This window comes from Natrix helvetica (assembly GCF_964273705.1).
Source record: "Natrix helvetica genome assembly, chromosome: 5".
NCBI classification, from domain to species: domain Eukaryota; kingdom Metazoa; phylum Chordata; class Lepidosauria; order Squamata; family Natricidae; genus Natrix; species Natrix helvetica.
The window spans coordinates 89,518,485-89,542,332 of NC_138551.1; the positions used below are offsets into that span (position 1 = coordinate 89,518,485).

Below are 23,848 nucleotides of genomic sequence, written 5' to 3' on the forward strand. Positions count from 1 at the left end.
CTCTCTAAATTCTGTTATGAACATTGAGAAATGTTAGTAAGCGAGGATTTGTTCTTTTTTTTAAAATAGTTTTGTTTTGTTACACATTTTAACTTCTTTTTATAAACAAAATGTTGCCTGGGCTCTCCCCTTTAACATCCTCTCATATGCATGATTCATTTTACATAATATTTCCATTTCCAATTTCAGCCATATTATTTTCTTTCCATATTTTCCATGTTAAGCTTAATTTCTTCTTAATACAGAAACAGTATCATTATTTGCCCCTTCAGAGTGTTGGAAGAATGTTCTTCTGGGTTCAGCTCCAAGTGGGGAAAAAGACACTGGAGACATGGACGCTGCTTGGAAAGATGGTTTAATGGTGGATGGGACCACATGGCTTGAGTCCTGAACAGAAAAGGTGATCACATACTTCAATGTTGGTGGAGAAGAAGAGAAGGGCCGCTGAGATACTGAGTCCCTGGTTTTTATGCCCTCTCTGGCCTTTGATCTTGAGCTTGTATTCTGATTGGTTGTCAGATTCCCATGGGGCCATGCAGGGGCAACTCTCTAGGCTGCGATTTGAATCCAAGTTTGGTTGAGTTCTCAGATGCCATGTGGGGAGTTGGGTAAAGGGCCAATATTATCATGCCTTAATCCCATCCCCCTGGAGCTGAAGGGGAGAACGCTTTATTATGTAAAGGGACTGGCTTGGCCTTCTTAATGGCCCATTGACAAAGTGGGTGGGGGCAGGAAGCTGCATGGAGCTATTCTGTCTTTAAAATGTTTCTCCCTTTTCACATCCAGATAAATATTCTGCCTTTTCAATATTTCCTAGGAAATTTCATTTTTCTGGGAGAGGGCTGGGTGATAACTTCCTACAAACCCTCCTTTTTTCCCCCAAAACATGTGAGTTCTTGACAAAAGATTAAAATTGGTCAGATCAGGGAGACTTAATTCTTCTGATGGAAAGGCATTGAGAGAGACAGCAGAAGGATCCCTTCAGTGGCTCCCAGAGAGCTTTCAACCATGAAGGTCTAGCAACCAGGGCACAATTTCTGGAAAGTTTTACAGTATCCAATTTTCCATGCCAATTAATATCAGATATCACTTTCTGTGAGCTTCCAGGCAGGTTTCAAGCAAGCAGAAGTCCCAAAATTCTTCACAGCCATGCTTTTACCTTTTAAATAACTACAGGCTGCCTATTTCCAAGGTATGGTTCTTGAACCTGCCCTAGCTCTTATTTTAGTGAGGCCAAATTGAGTTTAGCTAGTGTGCAATCCAGGTGATTTAATATTTTTAAAATTGCACACAGTGAGCCTGGGGACTCCTACTCATGAGACCACCAGTGCAACATATCCTGCTTTACTGGGCAATGGGGCAGCATCATTTTTGAGTCAGTCAGGGCTCAAGTTTTGAAGATCCTTTCTGCTACTCTTCAAGTGGGGGAATTGCTTGAGGGGAATTGACCCTCTCCCATGGGATTAAAAGGGAGATATCACTGCTTAGGCTTTCTTTGTGCCAGAGCAAAAATCAATTGTGTGTGGAAGAGATAGTTTCAATCTAATTCTGAATGGGTCTCTCTCTCTCTCTCTCTCTCTCTCTCTCTCTCTCTCTCTCTCTCTCTCTCTCTCTCTCTCTCTCTCTCTCTCTCTCTCTCTCTCTCTCTCTCTCTCTCTCTCTCTCTCTCTCTCTCTCTCTCCCTCCCTCCCTCCCTCCCTCCCTCCCTCCCTCCCCCTCCCTCCCTCCCTCCCTCTCCCTTTCCCTCTCTCCCTCCCTCCCTCCCTCTTTGTGTGTGTGTGTGAAGCTGCTTCTACAATACAGAAAATACAGACAGTTTGGACAAAATTTCCCTCCCACTAGACAGAAATCTAAGGTGTTCAGAACTTGCTGTGCTAGCCATTCTCAAATGCAATTCTTACATGGATACATTAAACTGATTACAATATAAATGAGACAAGAAAGAAAACCTTACAATGAATTTCTGTGAAGGAGGCAAAGAAAGAAAACTTTACAATTAATTTTCACCCTCCCCCATAGTCTTTACAGCTGTCTTCTGGGATACAAGAGAATCTTTTGGTCTTTCTTGTCCATTTTAGGGTTTGGTCTTTCATGTTTGCTGGATGGCATTAGGCTTGGCTTGCTGGTAAGAGTGGTCAGTCAGGCTTGGTAGAGTCTGTCCCAGGCTTGGCTAATTTTTTTCCTCATGTCAGGTTTTATCAGGATGCAATCACCAGCAGCCAATTTGAGAGGTATGGTTTGAGCTAGCAGTCCTTTGTTTCTGAGGTTAAAAAAAAGGAGAGGCAAAGTATACAGTTCTTTACAGACATATCTTTAGTCTCATTGTAGAATTTTACCCATTCTGTCCAAGTGTGGAAATCCAAACATTATTTCAGAAGGCAGACAATGTAAATTTCATGGAACATGACATTCCCACTGCCTCTATGATTGAAACACTTTTGCAGTAAAATGTGTAAATTTCCAAAAGGGACAACAACTTGTGTTGCAAACAAACAAACAAGCAAAATATAGGGTAGAGCACCTTGACCTATAAGCATTTAAAAATGCACTCAGGCATAAAAGACAGAGGGAAGAAGAACAGCTTTAAAAAAATTGCAATTGAAAAAAAGAGGTACTTTGAGTCAACACTCAAAAATATCAGATTCCATTCAGATGGAAGCAAATTCTCATTAAGTATGTTAAAACATTTACAAATGTAAGCAAAATATCTCAAAATCATTTTTATAGGTTTAATTAAGCATTTTAAACCTCAAAAATTTCAAGAAGAAAAAAATCAAAATTGTATTCAGAGCAGAAAAGGAAACATAACTGCATAACTTTTATATGCCGATGAAAAGATCACAACAGTGAAAGGTAAAGGTGCAGGAACAGGTCACCCATTTACTCCAAATTTCTCAGAAGAGAGGAAAGAAGTGGTTAAAGTGAGCAGAAAAACTTCACTCCCCTTTAATGACCCAAAAGGAAGGAGGGGGATGCACAGAGGCATTCACAGGTATCACTGGGGGCATTTCATACACACACTCGTGGTAAAAATGAGCAGACACTCACACTCCCCGCCTTTCCTGCTTCTCTCCAAAGAATGACCCAGAAGGAAGGGGGGGAATTCACGCAGACAATCACAGGTCTCTGGATCCCTTCACTTATCACTCCCTGGGTCATCAGGGACCCATACTCATATTCATACTGCAATCAGACCTTCTTGCTTGCTCATGCCAAACAATCATAATAAATATTACAGGAAGCTTTTTTCACAAGCCATCAAGCTTCATTTTCTTTTATTAGAGGATCTCACCCTCCCTTCAGGTTTGGAAATGATAACACACATGCATACACACACATACCATTAAACAACCTTGCAACTTATTGTTTCTTTATATGAAAGGGAATCAAAGTACATTCATACCAACTTTTACCATCAACATACTCACATTTGCACTGCAATCAGACTGCTCGTGTAAATTAATTTCACATACAAAAATCCCATTTCATTCTTTCTTCATGCAAATCAGTTATTACAATTATTTCAGGGAGGTCTACATAAGCCAATGAGCTCCATTTTCTATTATTAAAGTATCTCAACTTTCCTCCAGGTCTGGAAATGATTATACATGCACAAATACCATGAAACAACACTTTCAGGCCTGGGGGAGGTCCTGTCCCTTTAAATCTTCAATTTTCTTTCCTTGGTAAACATGTGGCTCATTCTCCAAGATGGAAAAACTCAGCAGTTTAAATCCTAACTACACTCCCCTTCCCCACAGTTTCAAGCCCAAACTGAGAAGTTTACTTATTTTTCCCAGCTGGTCAAACATAGAACAATCAATTCAATGCCATTCAATTCTACATGTTATTAGTATACTTACACACCTAAGAATTTTAACAGACATTACAACAAATTAATCAAGTCTAATTACCTAGGTCTTCCCATTCAGACAGGCTTTACCTTATTACCTGCTAAATTTCTTACTTTTGCTGGAAGTTACGCCCATTGTTCTATCTCCTTAAGCACTAGATTGTTAATACCTGTCTCTGCCCTGAGGTGTTCCATTTCTAATTTGGATCTCCCAGCAGGTGCTGGGTGAATTTTTAAAGATCCAAACTCTTAGATCTCCCAGCAATTGCTGGCATAGTTTTAAAGACCAAGATGTACGGAGACTTTCATTAACACATCGTTTGCATCTGGGTGGGGCTCTTGAGCTCTACTTTTCTTTTTAAAGACAACTATTACTGCTGCAACAGCTTTTTTTTTATGTATCTCTGTGGACTCCTCAGGTACCTTGGGGAAGAAAATCAGGTAAAGTTCCTCTTCAGTTTGTCTGATGGTGGCCAGAAAATCAGCAAATTTACTTGTCCCAGCTTCTGCCAACCTAGCAGTTCCAAAGCACATTAAAAATGCAAGTAGAAAAATAGGAACCACCTTTGATGGGAAGGTAACAGCATGCCGTGCAAAATTGGCATTTAGTCATACCAGCCACATGACCACGGAGACATCTTCAGACAGCGCTGGCTCTTCGGCTTTGAAACGGACATGCGCACCGCCCTCTAGAGTTGGGAACAACTAGCAAATGTATGCGAGGAGAACCTTTAGCTTTACCTTACAGCCCTCTCTAAGCAGTTTACATTGTCCCCAACAATCTGAGTCCTCATTTTACCCACCTCAGAAGGATGGAAGGCTGAGTCAACCTTGAGCCTGATAGGATTCAAACTGCCAAATCGCAGTCAGCAAGGCATGCCTGATTTTACAGGATTTTTTTGGGGGTGTGTGGATGTTAAGCGAGTCACTGCAGTTAAATGAATCACAGTCATTAAACGAATCCAGCTTCCCCCATTTGACTGCTTGTTAGAAGCCACCTGCGTAGGTTGCAAATGGCAATCACATGATCCCAGGACATTTTAACCGTTGTAAAAATACATCAGTTGCCAAGTGTCCAAATTTTGATGCTATGTGGACCTAAGTGCAAGGACTGGTTTTTTTAGTGTTGTAACTTTAAACAGCTGCTAATTGAAATCAAGGATTACCTGTACTGCAGAAGTATATGTATAAAGTTGCGTATTCCATAAATGTTTCAAATTCAGTTAATAGAACATGATATTGCCAGAATATCATAGGCATAACAGGTTACACATACTCAGACGCTTCCCAAACTTAGCATATTAATTGGTTTCATATGGTTGCATTGAAACATGTTAAAAATGGTACAAATGAACAAAGTTTAACCTTCCACCTTACGAGTGGATATGTATATAATATATTCAGCTAGAATACTGTTGCCTGTATCTAAAAAATAGCCCTCTATCTAAAAAATACACTAGTACCTATTAATCCAGTATATTTGATGTATTTCTTAAAAATTGAAGAATTATTTTCTGCCACACCATTTCTAAGATCCATTTCTTAGGAATCATTATTAATATATTAATAACTGCTTGTTATTAGCTATCATGTTAAAGCTCAGAATTAAGTTTCCTTTATGGAATAATTACAATGTTTATGCACTCTGATTTCTGTTTTCCGATTAAAATAAAGCTAAGATGTTTAATTACTAACTCAAATGGAGAACATGATCAAGTTTGCTTTTTTTGTTGTAACCAGGATTGATATGTGATTTACTACTTGGTTTATTAATATCTAAAAAGAATTGATTCTCCATTTCAATAATAGTCCTCCCTTAGTCCAGAATTTGTGGGAAATTCTGTAATTTATGTAACCAATTTTGGACATTAAATTAAAAGTGTGCAGGAAGTTAGCACCCACCCCTCTCTTAGAAAAATGAAATATTTTAGGAAATATTAAAAAGAGCAGAATATTTCCCCTAAAAGGGAGGCAGAAACTCAACCCCCCACCTTTGTCAATGGGCCATTAAGGCCTGAGCCAGTCTATTCTACATAACAAAGATCTCCCTCCTTCAGGCAGAGCCATAATAGGAATTGCCCAAAGCCCTTGTCATTACATCATCATCCAGCAAGGCTCAACCAAGCTTGGGACTCAGGATAGCCTACAGAATTGCCCCTGCATGGCCCCATGGGAGTCTGACAACCAATCAGAATACAAGCTCAAATTCAAAAGCCCAGAGAGGGCATAAAACAAGGACATTCTCCGCATCTCTTCCCTTTTCTCCCAGGACCTCAAACCATGTGGTCCTGTCCATCATTAAAAACCTTCTTTCCAAGCAACTTCCATGAATCCAGTGTCTTTTTCCCCACTTGGAACTGAATCCAGAAGGACATTTCTTTCAACTGGCAAATTTACCAGTCTGGATTTAGTCTGAAGTTCAATTCTTTGACATCAAAAATTTGATCTAAAACTGTGGCAGACAACATTATAGTCATGATAAGAAAAAAAAACCCTGATTTAAGGTAAAATAGTTTCTTATACAGGGTTCCCCCACCCCGTCTTTTGCTCCTAAACCAACATAGCATGTCAGGCATTATTTCCTTATCTAGACTTGACATTTCTTATATCTGCTAGTATGGGTAGAGTGAGTAATTGTTTTACTTTGAAACTAAAACTAAAGCACTAGAAATTAAAAGGGCATTTTGTTTAACAGAAATTAATATTTGGGAGACCACTTTTCTTTCATATACACCTGTGCAAGATGTATCCTTAGAAATAGTTAAAAGTGAAATATAATTGGAACAAACTAATGTGTTGCTTTTACTTATTTTGGTGACTTACAAGGATAGAAAAATTGACTAGAAATAGCTCCGATTTGCCTCCTTAGCACTTAACATACAGGTTGTCCTTGACGTATGACCAAAGATGAGCCCAAATTTTTTATTGCTAAGCAAGACAATTATTAACTTTACCCCATTTTACAACCTTTCTTGCCACAGTTAAGGGAATCGCTGCAGTTGTTAAGTGAGTAACACTGTTGTTAAGTGAATCTGGTTTTCCCATTGATTTTTCTTGTCTGAAGGTCTCAAAAGATGACCACATGACCCTAGGACATTGCAACTGTCATAAATACATGCCAATTGCCAAGTGCCCAAATTTTGATCATGTGACTATAGAGATGCTGTGACAAGTGTGCAAACTTTTCATAAGTCACTTTTTTTCATAAATAGTTGTAGGCCAAGGATTACCTGTACAAGGTGTGTTATATTAACACACTGTAAATATAAACCCTACTGGGAATATCCAAGATGGCAGTTCTGATACAAGTGCTGGGGTGGAGAGTCAAAACAAGTCAAAATGGCAGCCACAATTCATAGTTCTGCCTCATTTTAATATAAAAAGCAGTAGAGCTTCAAACATACAGTCACGGTTGCCATCATGAATACCCTTTTGTGGTCAGAATGGGACAACTTGGTGCAGCCAACTCGCCACAGCCAACCCTCAGCGGGAAAACTCTCTGTAGCCAGCTTGCTGTGGTCAACTCGCTGCAGTACGATTCAACAATTCAATTTAAATATTTGAAGCAATTTTAAAAAATATTTAAAATTTTGTCATTCACATTTTAATTTGTCCCTCCTTTGGCATCCTTTCTTTAATGATTCTGTTCCACCGTTTCTTCAGTATTAGTGTAACTCTTATCCTGCCATGAGTTGTACTATGGCAAGTTGAACATGCTGAGTTGGCCATGCCGAATTGCCCTAGACCCGTGATGGTGAACTTATGGCATGCGGGCCAGAGGTGGCAAGCAGCACCATCACCCCAGTTCAGCTCTGCCATGCATGCGCGTGCGCCTCCCACTGGCCATCTGATCTTTGGGTCTCTGCCACACATGTGTGGGGGACAGTGTGTGTGCGGGGGGGGCACACACATCTGTGGGGGGGCATGTGTGGGGGGCAGGGTGCAAGCAGGGGGCCCATGCGTGCATGTGGAGGGAGGGGCGCATGCACGGGGGCATGTGCGTATTGCATTTTGGGGGGTTGGGCGCACACGTGCATTTTGGGCACTCAGTCTGGAAAAGGTTAGCCATCACTGTCCTAGACCATTCTGTGGTTAACCTTGATCTCTGGGGAAAATTGGTTAGAAAAGACTATTAAAAAGTAGAATTTATTGAATTTAATCTTTCCAACGTCTTATTTATTTTTTCTTTAAAACACTTATCAAGCATGCATGAAGGTTGGTGATAGTCATCTGGGTCACAATAGATGAACTAATAATAAGGTTTTTGGTCCATTAAAAATAGTGAAATGGCTACCTTTGAGACCTTAAAGCAATATTAAAGTGGACCAATAAAATGGCTTAAGTTGGTGCAACTTTGAATCAGGAAAGCAAAGACTAACAGAAGGGTAAGGAGGGAAATAAGATTGTATGCTAACATGTAGAATAAAGCAGAGAAGTTTGCAAGTTACACTTGGCAATAATACAACTTGTATTCTGTGTAGCACTTTTAACCTACAGGTTGCTGTAAAATTGCTTTGTATTGGATTATGACCTCCTAAGATTTCAGGGTCTTGGTCTCGGAGATGCTGCAAGAAACAGTTAAATTGAGGAAATCATTTGATACCATATTACAAATGTTTAGATGTACTGTTATTGTTCTGTGCACTTATGTTCACAGCACTCTCTGTATACATACACACAAACAAACACTAGTGGACAAATTGCAAGCAAACTCTGATAAGTTGAATCTCTGCTACAGGTAGGCAGGGTCCCCACTAGCCCTAAGAAGCGTTGCCTCATCAGGCTCCCACGATGTCCTGTAATGTTAAATCAAAGTGACTGCTTTAATTTGCTCCACATTATGTAACATTTCCTCCCATCCAATTTTCTCACCTGCTCTTGTTAGCTCCCCTGAGGAAGTACAATATTCTTGTGTGCTTTTCGTATTGTGAATGTGCATCAAATTGTTTTTGCAGCTTTAGCTATTCCTGTATTAGGAGAACCTGCCCAGCACAGCCCATCTCGACTATTGTAGGATGCTTTACTATGCTACCTACGAAACTGGGCTAGAATTTTTGTCTGGTGAAATATGCAAAATTGGACAGCCAGACATGAACGTGTTTATTTCTTTGTTTGTTTGTCTGCTTGTCAAACATATACAAGATAACAAGTATAAATACAAACATAAACATGAACAAAGGAAGTAAATACAGATAAATAGGGACAGTAAGACAGGGACAGTAGGCACGATGGTGTACTTATGCACACCCCCTTACGGACTTCTTAAGAATGGGGTGAGGTCCTTGATAGACAATTTGAGATTGAAGCTGTGAGGGTTTGAGGCTGTAACAATGGAGTCCGGTAGAGCATTCCAGGCGTTGACCCCTCTGTTGCTGAAGTCGTATTTTCTGCAATCGAGTTTGAAGTGGTTTACCCCGAAATTGTATCGATTGCTTGCCCATGTATTATTGTGGTTGAAGCTGAAGAAGTTGTTGACAGGCAAGATGTTATAGCAGACAATTTTGTGTATTATGCTTAGATCAAACCGCAGGCAGCGCAGTTCCAGATTGACCAAGGGCAAAATTTCAAGCCTGATGGCATAGGGAATTCTGTTGTGAGCAGGGATGTGGAGGACTCTTCTCGTGAAATACCTCTGGACCCGCTCAATCGTGTTAATGTCCGATATACAGTGTGGGTTCCAAGCAGACGAGCTGTATTCAAGAATTGGTCTGGCAAAGGTTTTGTATGCCCTAGTTTGCAGTACAATGTTACTGGAGAAGAAGCTTCACAAAATTAGGTTAACAACTCTTAATGCCTTTTTTTTGGCAATACTGTTACAGTGAGCTCTGGGGCTTACACCCTGTGTAGCTTAAACCCTGGATATTGAACAGAGCACCTTCTCCTCATATGTACCTGCGCATCAGCAGAGGTATCTCTCATCAGATGTTAAGAATTTGCTAAGCAAGGAAATACATTATTATACAAATGTCTCAGCAGAGATTCCCTTATCAGTCTTCAACAACAGGTAATGGTACACCTGTTCATTTTGCTGCTTGGTTAAATTGGGTCTTTTTGATACGACCTGATATTTTTCCCATGTTTTAGATTTTTTTCTAAATTATATTAGATTATTAGTGATAATTTGAAATAAATGTTTTGATTTATGCTTAATTGCTTAATTAAGGTTCATTTGGAGAGGTTTTTTTTAGTAATAGAAGGATGAGATAGAAGAAGATGTATAAATAAAAACACAATAAAAACATTAGTTGAGTGCCTTCTGATACTGAAATAAAGAAGCACATTCCAAATAAGCTTGCATTCTCCTACTAGCTCTAATTCTAAAATACTGAAAATGCCCAAAATAAATTTGATGAAATTCAATGGTGCTCGCTTTTAGGTACCATATTTTTTGGAGTATAAAACGCTCTGGAGTATAAGATGCACTTTAGTTTTGGGGGAGAAAACAAGGAAAAAAAATTCTGCCTCTGCCTACCAGCATCCATCGGTATTCATCTGGCTAGCGTCCTTGCAGCAAACAGCCAGGTCAGCTTCAGCACATTATTGCAGCCTGATTCAGAATGAGCAGCTTATTGGCAAGTGGATTGGCCTCCCGGAATACCCCCAGTCAGCTGTTCCAGGCTGCAGGGGTTGCCATAGACCAGTGGTGGGCAACCTTTTTTTTCAACTGAGCCAAATCTCGCCAAAACCACGATTGAAATTTATTTTGAGAGCCACATTTTTAAAACCGAAAATACATAGGATGGTACACTGTTTTTAGTTTCAATAAACTCTGGCATTTGAAGCACGCAAGTTTTAAAGCTGTCAAGTTACAAGATCCTTGCATCCCTAACCCTTTAGGAAAAAAACCCCAAGGGGTCTTCAAACCTGACAGCTTTAACACTTGTGGACTTCAACTCCCAGAATTCCTCCTCCAGTCATGTTGGCTCAGGAACTCTGGCATTGAAGCATGCAAGTCTTAAAGCTGTCAAGTTGCAAGACCCTCGCACCCCCAACCCTTTAGAAAAAAAACCCCAGGGTCTTCAAACCTGACAGCTTGAAGACTTGTGGACTTTAACTCCCAGAATTCTGAGAATTGAAGTCCACCAGTCTTAAAACAGCCAATTGTTACCTCTTAAAACTCCCCCATTGGTGGAGCCCCAAGAAGCGAGGAGGGAGAAAAAGAGACGGAGGCCAAGGAGCTTCCCCCCCGCCCCCTCCCAGCAAAAATCTAACCGGGGAGCCGGGCGGGCAGTAGCAAATTAGCCGATCATGCACGCGGCGTGATCGGCTAATTTGCTACTGCCCGCCCGGCTCCCCGGTTAGATTTTTGCTGGGAGGGGGCGGGGGGAAGCTTCTTAGCCTCCGTTTCTTTTTCTGCCTCCTCGCTTCTTGTCCCCACCCGACTTCAGGATCCTCCCTAATCATTGTGGGTCGAAAAGAAAAAAGGGAACGGGGCGCTTGTTTTGAAGTGCCCAAGAGGAGGGAGGGGAGCGGGCGCCCGGCACACAGAAGAGCCGCATTAAAATGTGTAAAGAGCCGCGTGTGGCTCGCGAGCCATGGCTTGCCGACCACTGCCATAGACCATCGCCGCCTGCGTGCCTCGCATTTTTGGCCTCTGTGGCTCGCATTTTCAGCCTCCGAGCACTCTGTTTCAGACCCGTTCAAGGCTGCAGGGATCATCAGACCACATTGCCTCTGCACATTGCATTTGTGGCCTCTGTGCATTGCATTTTTGGCCTCTGCGCATTGCATTTTTGGCATCCGCACACCCCATTTTTGGCCTCTGCGCGTCACATTTTCGGGCACTTCCAGACAGTGGGGATCGTTGGGGATAGAAGGGTAAGATAGAAGAAGATGTATAAATAAAAACACAATTAAAAACATTAGTTGAGTGCCTTCTGATACTGAAACAAAGAAGTACATTCCAAGCAAGCTTGCATTCTCCCACTAGGTCTAATTCTAAAAATACTAAAAATGCCCAAAATAAATTTGATGAAATTCAATGGTGTTTGCTTATGGGTAAATATGCATTAGATCTGGGGGTTTTTAAAAATCAACTTTATAAATCTTTTGGCGGAACATTAACAAGAGACATTCAAAAAGATTACCAATTGAAAGGTATTTGAATATTTATTTGGTTCCCATCTGATTGCCTTCCTTTTTTTCCCCTCCTCTGCATGATTCTAAATGTCTTGCCATTTCTCATCTATAGGCTACAACTACAGTCTATGTAACCATCCTGGATGAGAATGATAATCCTCCAGTATTTCAGCAGCAGCAGTACGAAGTCACTTTGGATGAAGGTCCAGGCACATGGAATGCCGTTCTTATCACCATCAGTGCTATGGATCAGGATGAAGGCTTGAATGGGACCATTACATACGCCATCACAGAGGGAAACATCATGAACACCTTTCACATCAACAGCACTACAGTGAGTGCATCACCACATTTTTTTCCCACTTAGCACCACCACACAGGTGCATCACAACCAAATTTCACAGTCCATCAATCTTCACTATTGAAAATTAAAAGTTTTTAAAATTTTTGGGCTGTCATTCCAGGGACAAATACGTACCATGAAAGAATTGGATTACGAAATCAGCCATGGGCGTTATACACTATTAATCACAGCCACAGACCAGTGTCCGATTCCATCACAGCGTCTCACATCTACTACAATGGTATGTTTTTCTTCTGAGAAAGAAATGAAATTTGTAGGCATGGCAAACAAACACATTCCCTTAAAAAAAAACCCAGCTAATAACTACTACTAACTGTTGTTGTCACTACCAACAACAAATTGTTGCAGGAACGTACTTCCATTTTTTAAAAGCTAGGATCACAGAATAAGAAAGAATTAATGCTTGCCTTTATTGTGAATAAGAAGGTCTTAATCTCCCAGAAATCTTTATATGCTACAAAAAAGTGACTCAGAACAACTACTATTTCAGTGGTTTACAGAATGGGAGGAAATTCCATCAACAGTTTCCAGAGGAAAAGCTTGCTTCTTATTTGTCCCCAGGGCAGATTTAATTTGAAAGGTGGAAAAATCATTGAACTGTGTGCAGTTCTCTTGGTCTTTCTTTCCTTTTCTTTTTGGGGATTTCTTTATTAATCCTACTCCTAGGATTGATGAAAGTATTGATCTGGCTACATTTTTCCCGTATTATCCCAGTTAACGTGTTACAATTGCTGCACTGGTACAATTCTGAATTTGTACCCATTTGTATCCATAAAAATGTACGGTATTTTTTAATAAAGTTTTTTTATTTTTTCATTTTCATAACAAATAACCACATGTATACTATTACATAAGCAACATCATATTATATTGTTAAATGTTTACATCAATTCGTCTTACCATCAACTCCCAAAAACAATTATTGGCTGTCCTGCTCTCTATACACTGTATTTGTACCCTATCCACCACTTTCTTCTCCCTCTCTCCTCCTCCCTACCTCCTTTCTTCCCTCTGCCATCCTTCTCTACTTCTCATTCCTCTCTCCTTCTCTTCTCTCCCCTTTCTACTACTTCTTTCTCTCCTCCTCTTCCCTCCTGCCCTCTCTCCTATCCCTCTCTTCTTCCTTTACCTCTCTCCTCTACTTCCCACTCTTCATCTCATTTATTTGGTGTATTTCAGCCTCTGAGTGAGCTCCATTTTATGTTGATGGTATTTATAATTCCATTTCAATATCCATATTTAATTTTAACATATCTTCCTCCTTTTTTAAAAGAAAAAGGTATACATATAGTAATTATAGTATATAGTATACTCTGTTTGTGTCTGTGTATGTATGTATGTATGTGTGTGTGTATATATATGTGTGTGTATGTGTGTGTGTATATATATGTGTGTGTGTGTGTGTGTATGTGTGTGTATATATATATGTGTGTGTGTGTGTGTGGGTGTGTTGTATTTGTACTGATAAATAAATAAAGGGATTTGTAACACAAATACATATACCGTGTTTCCCCGAAAATACACCATGTCCTGAAACTAAACCCTTGCGACATTTTTCGCGTGCGCAAAAATATAAGCCCACCCTCGAAAATAAACCCTCTGGACAATCCCCCCCCTCCGACCAGGCAGAGCACCGCTCGCCGACCTAGCGGTATCCCGAAGGCACCAAGCCACGGGAATGAGGTGGGGGCAAAGGCGCTTGCGTTGCTTGGTGCTTTCGGGGTACCGCTAGGTCAGTCAGCGGCGCTGTGCCCAGCTGAAGAAGGGGGGGTTGCTGGGCAGCTGCTCTCTTGCGAGCGGGCTCCTGAAGAGCCGGGCACAGCCTCAGGGTCGAATGGCTGTGTTGCGCTGTCGCAGCAGCAACGCAGCAGCCATGAGGTGACCAAGCTTATGAGCAGCCGCCCGGCAACCCCCCTTTCCAGCCGGGTACAGCGCCGCTGACCGACCTAGCAGTACCCGGAAGGCACCAAGCAACGCGAGCGCCTGTTCACCGCCCTCCGCGTCCCGTGGCTCGGTGCCTTCGGAATGCCCCTAGGTGAGTGAATGGGGCTCTGCATGGCTGGAGGGGAGTTTCGCAGCGGCTTTTCCTCTCCCCGCTCGCGTGAAGGGCATCTGCGCTGCTGGCGCCGTCCGCCGCTTGGGTTTTTTTTTCAAAGCACGGAGGATGGATGCCGCTCTGGAAGTACGCTCCATGGTTGTACAATCCACAACCATAGAGCGTACTTCCAGAGCGGCATCCATCCTCCGTGCTTTGAAAAAAAAACCCAAGCGGCGGACGGCGCCAGCAGCGCAGATGCCCTTCGCGCGAGCGGGGAGAGGAAAAGCCGCTGCGAAACTCCCCTCCAGCCATGCAGAGCCCCATTCACTCACCTAGGGGCATTCCGAAGGCACCGAGCCACGGGACGCGGAGGGCGGTGAACAGGCGCTCGCGTTGCTTGGTGCCTTCCGGGTACTGCTAGGTCGGTCAGCGGCGCTGTACCCGGCTGGAAAGGGGGGTTGCCGGGCGGCTGCTCATAAGCTTGGTCACCTCATGGCTGCTGCGTTGCTGCTGCGACAGCGCAACACAGCCATTCGACCCTGAGGCTGTGCCCGGCTCTTCGGGAACCCAGTCACAAGGGAGCAGCCGCCCGGCAACCCAAAAATAATAAACCCTCCCCTTTAATAAGCCCAAGGCCATATTTCGTGGGTCAAAAAAATATAAGCCCCTGGCGTATTTTCGGGGAAACACGGTGTATATATATACACACACACACACATACATACACACACACACGTGTGTGTGTTGTATTTGTGCTGATAAATAAATAAAGGGAGACTAGTATAGATCTATTTCAAGCTATTTAGCTCTCATCAGCTAGCCATACCCTTACTGGGATTTGAACCTGGGCTGTATTACATATTAGACAGGAGTCTTAGCCACTAAGCCACAGGCTCTCCTCCTTATCAGCTGAGCCAGGGAAATAGGTATGTATTTGTGTTACAACCCCTGGTATGCCCAAATATGGGAGGGAGGTCACTACTCCCCCTTTCTGTCCTTCAGCTCATTACAGAAAACCGTCCCGGCAGAAAACCATATTTTTATTTTTAATGTTGCCTTTTTATATTTGTGTTCTATTTGTGCTGATAAATAAATAAAGGGAGACTAGTATAGATCTATTTCAAGCTATTTAGCTCTCATCAGCTAGCCATACCCTTACTGGGATTTGAACCTGGGCTGTATTACATATTAGGCAGGAGTCTTAGCCACTAAGCCACAGGCATACCAGGCATACCAGATTTTGCATAGGATAACCTGTTAGTTTATCCTCTGCAAAATCTGCCCTACAACATAATACCATGCAAAATCTGCCCTGCAACATACATAGGACAAACTAACAGGAGAATAAATGTACGCATCGCAGAACACAAGTACGCAGTAAGAAAAAAAGAAAAAAAACTTTCCCCCTTTTCTAGCACCTTAAAGCTACAGGACATGAAATTAATTTGGAAGGAACCAAATTAATCTCCAAAACTGAACACTTCAACAAGAGAATAATTATGGAAGCGATCGAAATAGAGGAACACCCCCACAACATGAATAAACGTGACGATACCTCCCGCATACCAGACATCTGGAAACCAGGCCTAATCAACAAATGAGCCCCACCCACCTCCCAGGCCATTACAACACAAAACAACAACGGATACACAGCCAGCACCAATCATCATCAATCTACCAATCATGATACAAACACATAGCCAATCAATCCACTTACTGAAACAAAGCCAGTACTCCACACCCCCTCACCAAGATTTATAGAAAGACGGCAGTTCTGACCACGCTTTACTCACACAAACACGAAGCCGAAAACACCAGCCTGAAGATGATGAGTGAGACCTCGCCGAAACATTGCCAAGACAATCTCAATCTTACATGGGAAAAGACCCGAATACAACAAGACCAGCATTATAATTATATAGTTATGTATCCTTATACACCCCAAATTTGTACTTTTGTCTTTGTAATCTCAATAATTTCCCATTATAAGTATATTTCATGTTCGCTCTCCATTTTTCCATATCTTGACTTAGCTTACCCTTAATATTTATGTTTCACCAAAATATAGTAACCACAGCTGGTGAAAAGTAAGAAATGATATAAAATAAACAGATGGGAACCATTACAGTCAATTGTCATAAGGAGTAATTGAAAAGGCCTTCTAGTATACATGACAGATTTAAAGGTAGCACTCATGAAGATGGAATCAGGATTTTAGCTTTCTTCCTCTCTATAGTTCTATTATTGGTTGGCTTCATATCGTGGACATCTACAACCCCGTGAGATTAATTCCCTCATCTATTGTTGTGGAAGCATGTTAGTAATAATCTATATGGAATAATACCTTGCAAAATTAGTTAAGAGGAGGTATTCAGAGTTGGGACAAAATTTGCCTAATTAAAACGTAGTTGCAAAAAAAAAACTTCTGAAGACATGGAGTTTTGCATTTCCTCGACTCTTAGTAGAGTGCAATGCTAACATTAAAATTTGTCGCCATGGGAATTCTTCCACACTCTAGTGGTTAATTTCCAAATCAATAACTAAGATTTTAAAATTATTTCTGCAGAAATATACCATATTTAGCCAAAGGAAGGAAATATTTACTTTCAAATTTAACAAAAATCCTGTGCAATGCGCAGTTTCTCCATCTTTTTAACATGAAGAAAAACACAAGGCCAGGTATACACAAAAACACTCCCAAAGATTTCCTTTCTAATTTCCAGCAAAAAGAACAGAATCAACACACTCACAAATGCAAAAATAAGAAAGAGATGGGATTAGCAGAACAAGAACCTGGACAAGGAAGGGAAGAAAGGAGAAATGGAAAATGAAGGAAGAGAAAGAGGGGGGAGGAGCATTGGAAAGACAAGGCAACAATATTACAAAGAATTCAGCAGAGCAACAATCTCTCTTCACAACTTTTCCCCAGAAGCTTTTATCAACTGTTGACCCTTTTCAACAATGGTGTCTGCAAGTTGTTAATTTAGTTTCAACTACTTCTAGTCAGTTGCAGCATGTGACATGGAACTGTAATATTTCTAATAATCAATATATTAGAATTTGGTTATAAGAGAGTGGCAGATAGATATTTTTGGCATCGTGCAATGTAACCATTTCCTGATCCTTGCCTTTGAACATAGAATCCAAAAACGATTCAACAAACACATTAAGTTCTAGTAACCATGATTGCTTCCTGATTTAATTTGATTACAGTGTAATGGTATAGCAAATGCTAGGTAACATCCATAATACAGTAGCTAACACAACCTTTGAAAAGACAGCATCTAAACTGGATTTGATCAGAGCTTGTTCTGGCAAACTCTCACATCATTTTAATTGATCAAGAAGCAGAATTTCCTGGTTATTGTAGAATGCTGCTATTTAGATCTCAGTTATCTTTCTTGATCTACCCCCAAACTTGCCAAATCAAAAAGAAATATGGTAGTTGCTTCGGCTTCCTTTATTATCTACCAGCTGATAACCCAGGTATTTATTTATCCTAATCCCCATTACCAGAGGGAGCCCCCTTGTGGAGTACTGTGAAGCCATTACCATGGCAACTGCACTGTGCTGTACAGTAGAAGCTATTTTAAGGTACAACAGGCTGTATCTTAACAACTTGAATCCAAAAGGCACACTATCACTGTCAAAAGTGCTGTGATTTGAGACCATAGATATAATTCATTCCTTTTCATTTCAGCGGTCCAGGTGCTCTAGAGTTATGCTGGAACACCCCCCCCCAAAGGATGTTTGGGGTATCTTCCCACCACAGTATTTTTTTTCCAGAGAATAAGTCATTTATGTACCAAGTTTGGTTGAAATTGCTCGATATAGATAGATGATAGATGATAGATAGATAGATAGATAGATAGATAGATAGATAGATAGATAGATGATAGATAGATAAATAAATAGATAGATAGATAGATAGATAGATAGATAGATAGATAGATAGATAGAAAAAATATTGGGACACTTTTAAATCATTGATGCAAACAAAAGCAACATCCAAAGCATTATTAATATAAAATGAATAGTTTGCAGTTTTCTAGCAGCTGTGTGAAAGATTGTTACTTTTACCGTAGTAGTAATAGCCTTTATTGTTTCCATAAAGTAAATGTCCCAAATCAACATTTACACTTGTTGAAACATTTTAGAACACCTCTGCCTTTCTGTGTTAATCTCAGGTGTTGATAAATTTGAATGATATCAATGACAATCAACCAACGTTCCCTCGTTCTTATGAAGGGCCCTTTGATATCACAGAAGGACAACCTGGTCCCAGGGTGTGGACTTTTCTAGCTCATGACGGGGACTCAGGACCCAGCGGACAAGTTGAGTACAGCATCATTGCTGGAGATCCTCTTGGTAAGTGATGGAAATGAAAAAGAAGCAGTACCAAAACTTTGTTGGTTACCATTTTTACTTCATCCAGAAATGCATTGTTGAAAAGAATGGTAATCTTATAGTTAATAATGCAAGCCAAGAAACTGACATTTTATGCCTGCCTTGTTTCTTTACTTCCCTAAGCAAATAGCAGTGCTTATTAAAAACAAGCTTCTTTATATGTAGAAAAGGATAATTCTGCCATTCAAAATTTGAAATAAAAACTGATACTATTGGGCTGAATTAGGGTGTTTTTTTTAAATTCTTCAATTTTAGGAATCTTTGATTCCTAAATATGTCTTCACATTCTATTTTAACTAATGATTTGGACAGTACAAGGGACCTGCAAAGCAGATCTCCTAATTCCTCCCTCAATTGTGGGAAGATTTTGGTGAAAACATAATTTCTTATTCAAGAATATAATATTTAGTTACTGTTATTGCTAAAGTTGAACCCAAACCAGGGGTGAAATGCTACCAGTTTGGGTCGGTTCCCAGGAAATCCTGCTTCCTAGCGAATCTAAATTGCGCGGATCAGGTGTTCCCCCACCCTCGCTGTTCTACTTACCTTTGCAGACTCAGAAAAACCTTCATAGCACCTGCAGCAGGGTGGGTTCTAGCCGGCTTTACTGCCAGTTTGCTTGTGTGTGTGCGCACACTCGCTGGATGCCTGCTGCGCGTGCTGCACAGTTTAATTAAAATTGTTCTGCTCATGCACAGAACCCAAGAACAAGGCAGCAACAGCGGCGAACAGGGAGCCAGTTTGGAGGTGTGGCAAGCCTGGGCCGCTGCCGGTTCCAGTGACCCAGGCCGCCATACCACTACTAGTTCGGTCTAACCAGTAGGAACCCACCTCTGACCTGCGGTGCGCATGCACGCGAAGCGAACCAGTAGCAGACTTCGGAGCATCTCACCCCAGAGCCAAACGTTTTTGCAAATCCTCTTTCTCTTTTATTCCTGAAGTTCAGAGTCTAATATAAATGGAAAACCACTTTCAACATTAATGAAAAACTTTGTTATGAATATCTTATGTTGCCTGAGTTTCTCTTTGATGATTGGTTGCTCGTTGTAACACCAATAACAATAATTCACTTATTTTAATAATAATAATAATAATAATAATAAATTTGGATTTATTAGCCGCTCCCTTTCCGAGTAGGACTCGGGGCGGCGTACAATGGAGCATAAAACATAAAAGATAAATAACAGCACAAAAACGTACATACATACACAACACACATACATACATACACGGAGGAGGAAACAAATTACATCATTAGACAGTTAAAAATCAGCTTTAAAATACCCCAATTGTAAAAACCCAATATGCAGTTAAGAATTAATATTTAAGAACAATTTAAAAAACAGTTAGGAGGAATGAGAAAATTACGATTGCGATTGAGCCAGGCCAGATAATTGAAAGAGGTGGGTCTTCAGCTGTACACGGAAGGAGCGGAGATCGGAAGTAATCCTGATGTCACGGGGGAGGTCATTCCACAGGGCTGGGCCCATCACAGAGAAGGCTCTGCTCCTGGGTGTCGCCCCCCGGCACTGTTTGGCGGACGGCACCCGGAGAAGTCCCTCTCTGTGTGAGCGAATTGGTCGTAGGGATGTGTGGGGCAGGATGCGATCCTGCATATAACTAGGCCCTGTGCCATGAAGCGCTTTAAAGATCATAATCAAAACCTTGAAACGCACTCGGTAGACCACAGGAAGCCAGTGCAGCTCGCGCAGGAGAGGTGTTACAGGGGAGAATCTAGTCCTCCCCATAATCACCCGCGCGGCCGCGTTCTGGACCAACTGTAGTCTCCGAGTGCATCTCAAGGGAAGCCCCATGTAGAGAGCATTGCAGTAATCCAGGCGAGACGTCACTAGCGCATGGGTGACTGTGCGTAGGGCATCCCGGTCCAATAAGGGGCGCAATTGGCGCATCAGGCGGACCTGATGGAACGCCCCCCTTGCCACGGCTGTTACATGGTTATCCTGTTTGCTTTTACTTTAGGCAGATTTTGCATCAAAAGTGGGCAAGAAATATCTTTCTGTGTTCCAAAGCATTTTTATAGTTTTGAATATATTGCCTAAAAGTTTGTGGACCTTTTTGACTTTTCAGTATTTCTATATAAATATGATTTAAAGCATGTTCTGTTCTTCAGACAAACCCTAAACCTAGATCAAGGGGATCCAATTATACAAATGAGTCAAAAACATTATTGATTTATTATTCATTTATTTCTTGAGGAAAAATGACCCAAAGCTACACATTTAGGTGTGGTAAAAGTATATGTGTCAGATTTCCAAAAGATGCCTACTACATCAACTTCAACCACAACAATACACAAGCACACAATAGATACAAACTTAAGGTAAACCATCCCAAACTTGTTTGCAAAAAATACGACTTCAGCAACAGAGTGGTCAACGCCTGGAATGCTCTACCTGACTCTGTGGTTTCTTCCCCAAACCCCCAAAACTTTAACCTTAGAGTGTCTACTGTCGACCTCACCCCATTCCTAAGCGGTCTGTAAGGGGCCTGCATAAGCACACCAATGTGCCTACTGTCCCTGTCCTAAGTAAGTAAGTAAGTAAGTAAGTAAGTAAGTAAGTAAGTAAGTAAGTAAGTAAGTAAGTAAGTAAGTAAGTAAGTAAAATAGTTTAGGACATATTTATGCAGAAATTTGAAAGTTCAAAAGGGTTTACAAACTTTTAAGCACCACTCTATGTAAAGTGTGCATGTATGCTGTGTGTGTGAGAGAGGGGGGGAGGGAGGGGGAGAGAGAGAGAGAGAGAGAGAAGGGGAAGGGGAGGGAGGGAGGGAGAGAGGAGAGAGAGAATGTATAATCAACTTTTCTAATAGATTTTCAGTTACATCCGTAGGCTGACTTTCCTCATTCTGGTTTAAACACTCTGAAATCAGTGCTAGACATTAAGTAGAAATGCAAGAGACGGATTACTTAGAAATGAACTATCTTTTTTTTAGAAGAAGGAAAGAGAGAAATACATGTCAGGATAGTGAAGAGAGCAACTTTAAACCGTTTTATCAGGGGCCCCTTCTGAGAAATAGGAGTGTGTACATCAGGAAATCCTGTCGTAAGAAACATCCGTGATGAGAGGAAGCATTGCAAATGTTTTGTGCTTGCCATATTAGAAGGTGCTTTTGCAAGCTCACCAATTGGAAGGAATGTCAAGCTTGTCTTTGAAAGGATTAGAGTGTCTTTCTGATCAAAGAGAAGTACCCACTTCTGAAGTTAAAACAACAGTACTTTTTAAAAAAAGATTTGAGGAAGGACCAGGTTTTTCAGTCTCTTTTAAGAAGCTGATCGGTGCAAATTTTTTCAGTGCTTAAATTGTGTCACAATATCTCTTGTCATATGCATCTCTGTCTATCAATCTGGCTATTTTAAAAAATATTCCTGGGCTCTCTATCCTATCCTGAACATGAAGGAAATTTAAATAAATAGGAACTCCTTTTAAAGTGCAGCTTATGCTTGGTGCCAGAAAAACATCAAAACAAAGCTCTTGCGACATGTGTAGATTATTGAGCAAACTCCTAGAAGAAAGAGGAAGTTTTGTAGTTAGAGCTAACTGGAGCAGATTAAATTTATGACCCTAGTAATTACTGTAGGGGGAAGAGAAAACACGAGATGCAGTTTTCTGAGATACAATAAGGATGGTTTTTTTCTTTTTTCTTTTTAGTCTTCTTTGGACATCTGAGAATAACTTGTCCAACTTTCAATCAATATTGGTGTATTTCTTTGTGGACATAGGCCTTAGATACATACCCCAAAATTAAGCAGAAAGACCAAATTGGAATATACGTTAATCTTCCCTCAGAAATAGCATGTGATCATAAGGAAAGACTTACTTGGAACAGAATTATATATAACCCATAGAAAAGATGAAATGAAAGAAACTGTGGATGAGAAAAAAAAATGCACAAAGAATGTTTGCTGCAAAATAAACAAAACCCAAAACAACAAACAAAACAAAAGTTGTATACAGTAGAAATAAAACAAAATAGTGGTAAAGAGTGTAATCAGAGAAAGAAGGAATATGTATACAGAAGATTTTGTTGGCAATTAAAAATGTTTTGGAACTAAGCACATTGCCTTCAGCAAAGTAAATGGAATTTTAAAAAATGATGAAATAATATAGGGTGTCATATGCAGCAATACTTGCACAACCTTAGTAATTGTCTCTTCAATCATAGATAAAACTATATTTTTCCTGAAAATAAACCTTTGTATTAAATTAAATAATATAACAATAAAAAATACAGTAGTACTGTTAATGGACTTTTCAAAAGAGGGAGATGAATATATATATCACCATCTAGATTTGCATGCCTGTATATGCTGTCCTATAAGCCTTTTTAACTAAAATCAAAATACAATAATTGGAGATGAAACTAGATAGAGGAAAGCTGTGATTTTTGAGATTCATAAAAAATAATTGTGATATATGTCTCAGAGAATTTTAAGCAAAATTGTCAGCGCCCCAGAAAAATGATGAAAAGAAGTCCTAAATGTTGTGAGGGTGCTGGAAAATTGCAAGGTTGCATAGGTAGATGATGCAACTGGAGAAATGTTAAAATGTAGGTGTGGCTGTGAAAGTTGTGCAAACTTGTGTGTGAAGAGTGCCTTAGTGCCTGATGATGGGAAGCCTGTCATTATTGTTTCCTACACAAAGGGAAAGGCAACAAGAGGAAGTGTACACTCTTTGGCAAGTTTCTGATTAAAAGGAATATGTGAAACACTAGTACACAAAGTTTCTAGGACAGTATGGTTCTACATCAGGCAGGAGATGTCAGACGAGATGCTTGTTCTTCGCCAGGCTATTGAGAAACATAACCACATCAGGAAAAAAATAGTTACCACATGTGGCAGGGTTCTAAGTTAATTCCATATCAAGCAAAACTCCAAAGCAGGTAGATTCCTCAAAGAATAGTTTTATTGAAAATATATTGGCACAGATCTGGTGAAAACCGACTCTGAAGACTTCCACGGTTTTCACCTGATTAAGTGTAAAAGTTTTCCCACTTTCTCAAAGCAGTCACATGGTCCAATCACAGAGCGGTCTGGTGGCTGGGTGACATCATTCCGCCTTCCTCCGACCATGTGTGAGAATGTCCT

General features: G+C 40.7%; 1 protein-coding gene across 1 annotated transcript in view; it reads left to right on the plus strand.

Annotated features, from left to right (window-relative positions):
• The window catches only part of CDH23 (cadherin related 23), a 677,284-nt gene that overhangs the window by 584,380 nt on the left and 69,056 nt on the right, over window positions 1-23,848 (plus strand). The window contains exons 37-39 of the mRNA XM_081954507.1: window positions 12,045-12,266; window positions 12,397-12,516; window positions 18,522-18,702. Of these exons, the coding sequence (XP_081810633.1) occupies window positions 12,045-12,266; window positions 12,397-12,516; window positions 18,522-18,702 (523 nt within the window). The remainder of the gene's footprint in view (window positions 1-12,044; window positions 12,267-12,396; window positions 12,517-18,521; window positions 18,703-23,848) is intronic.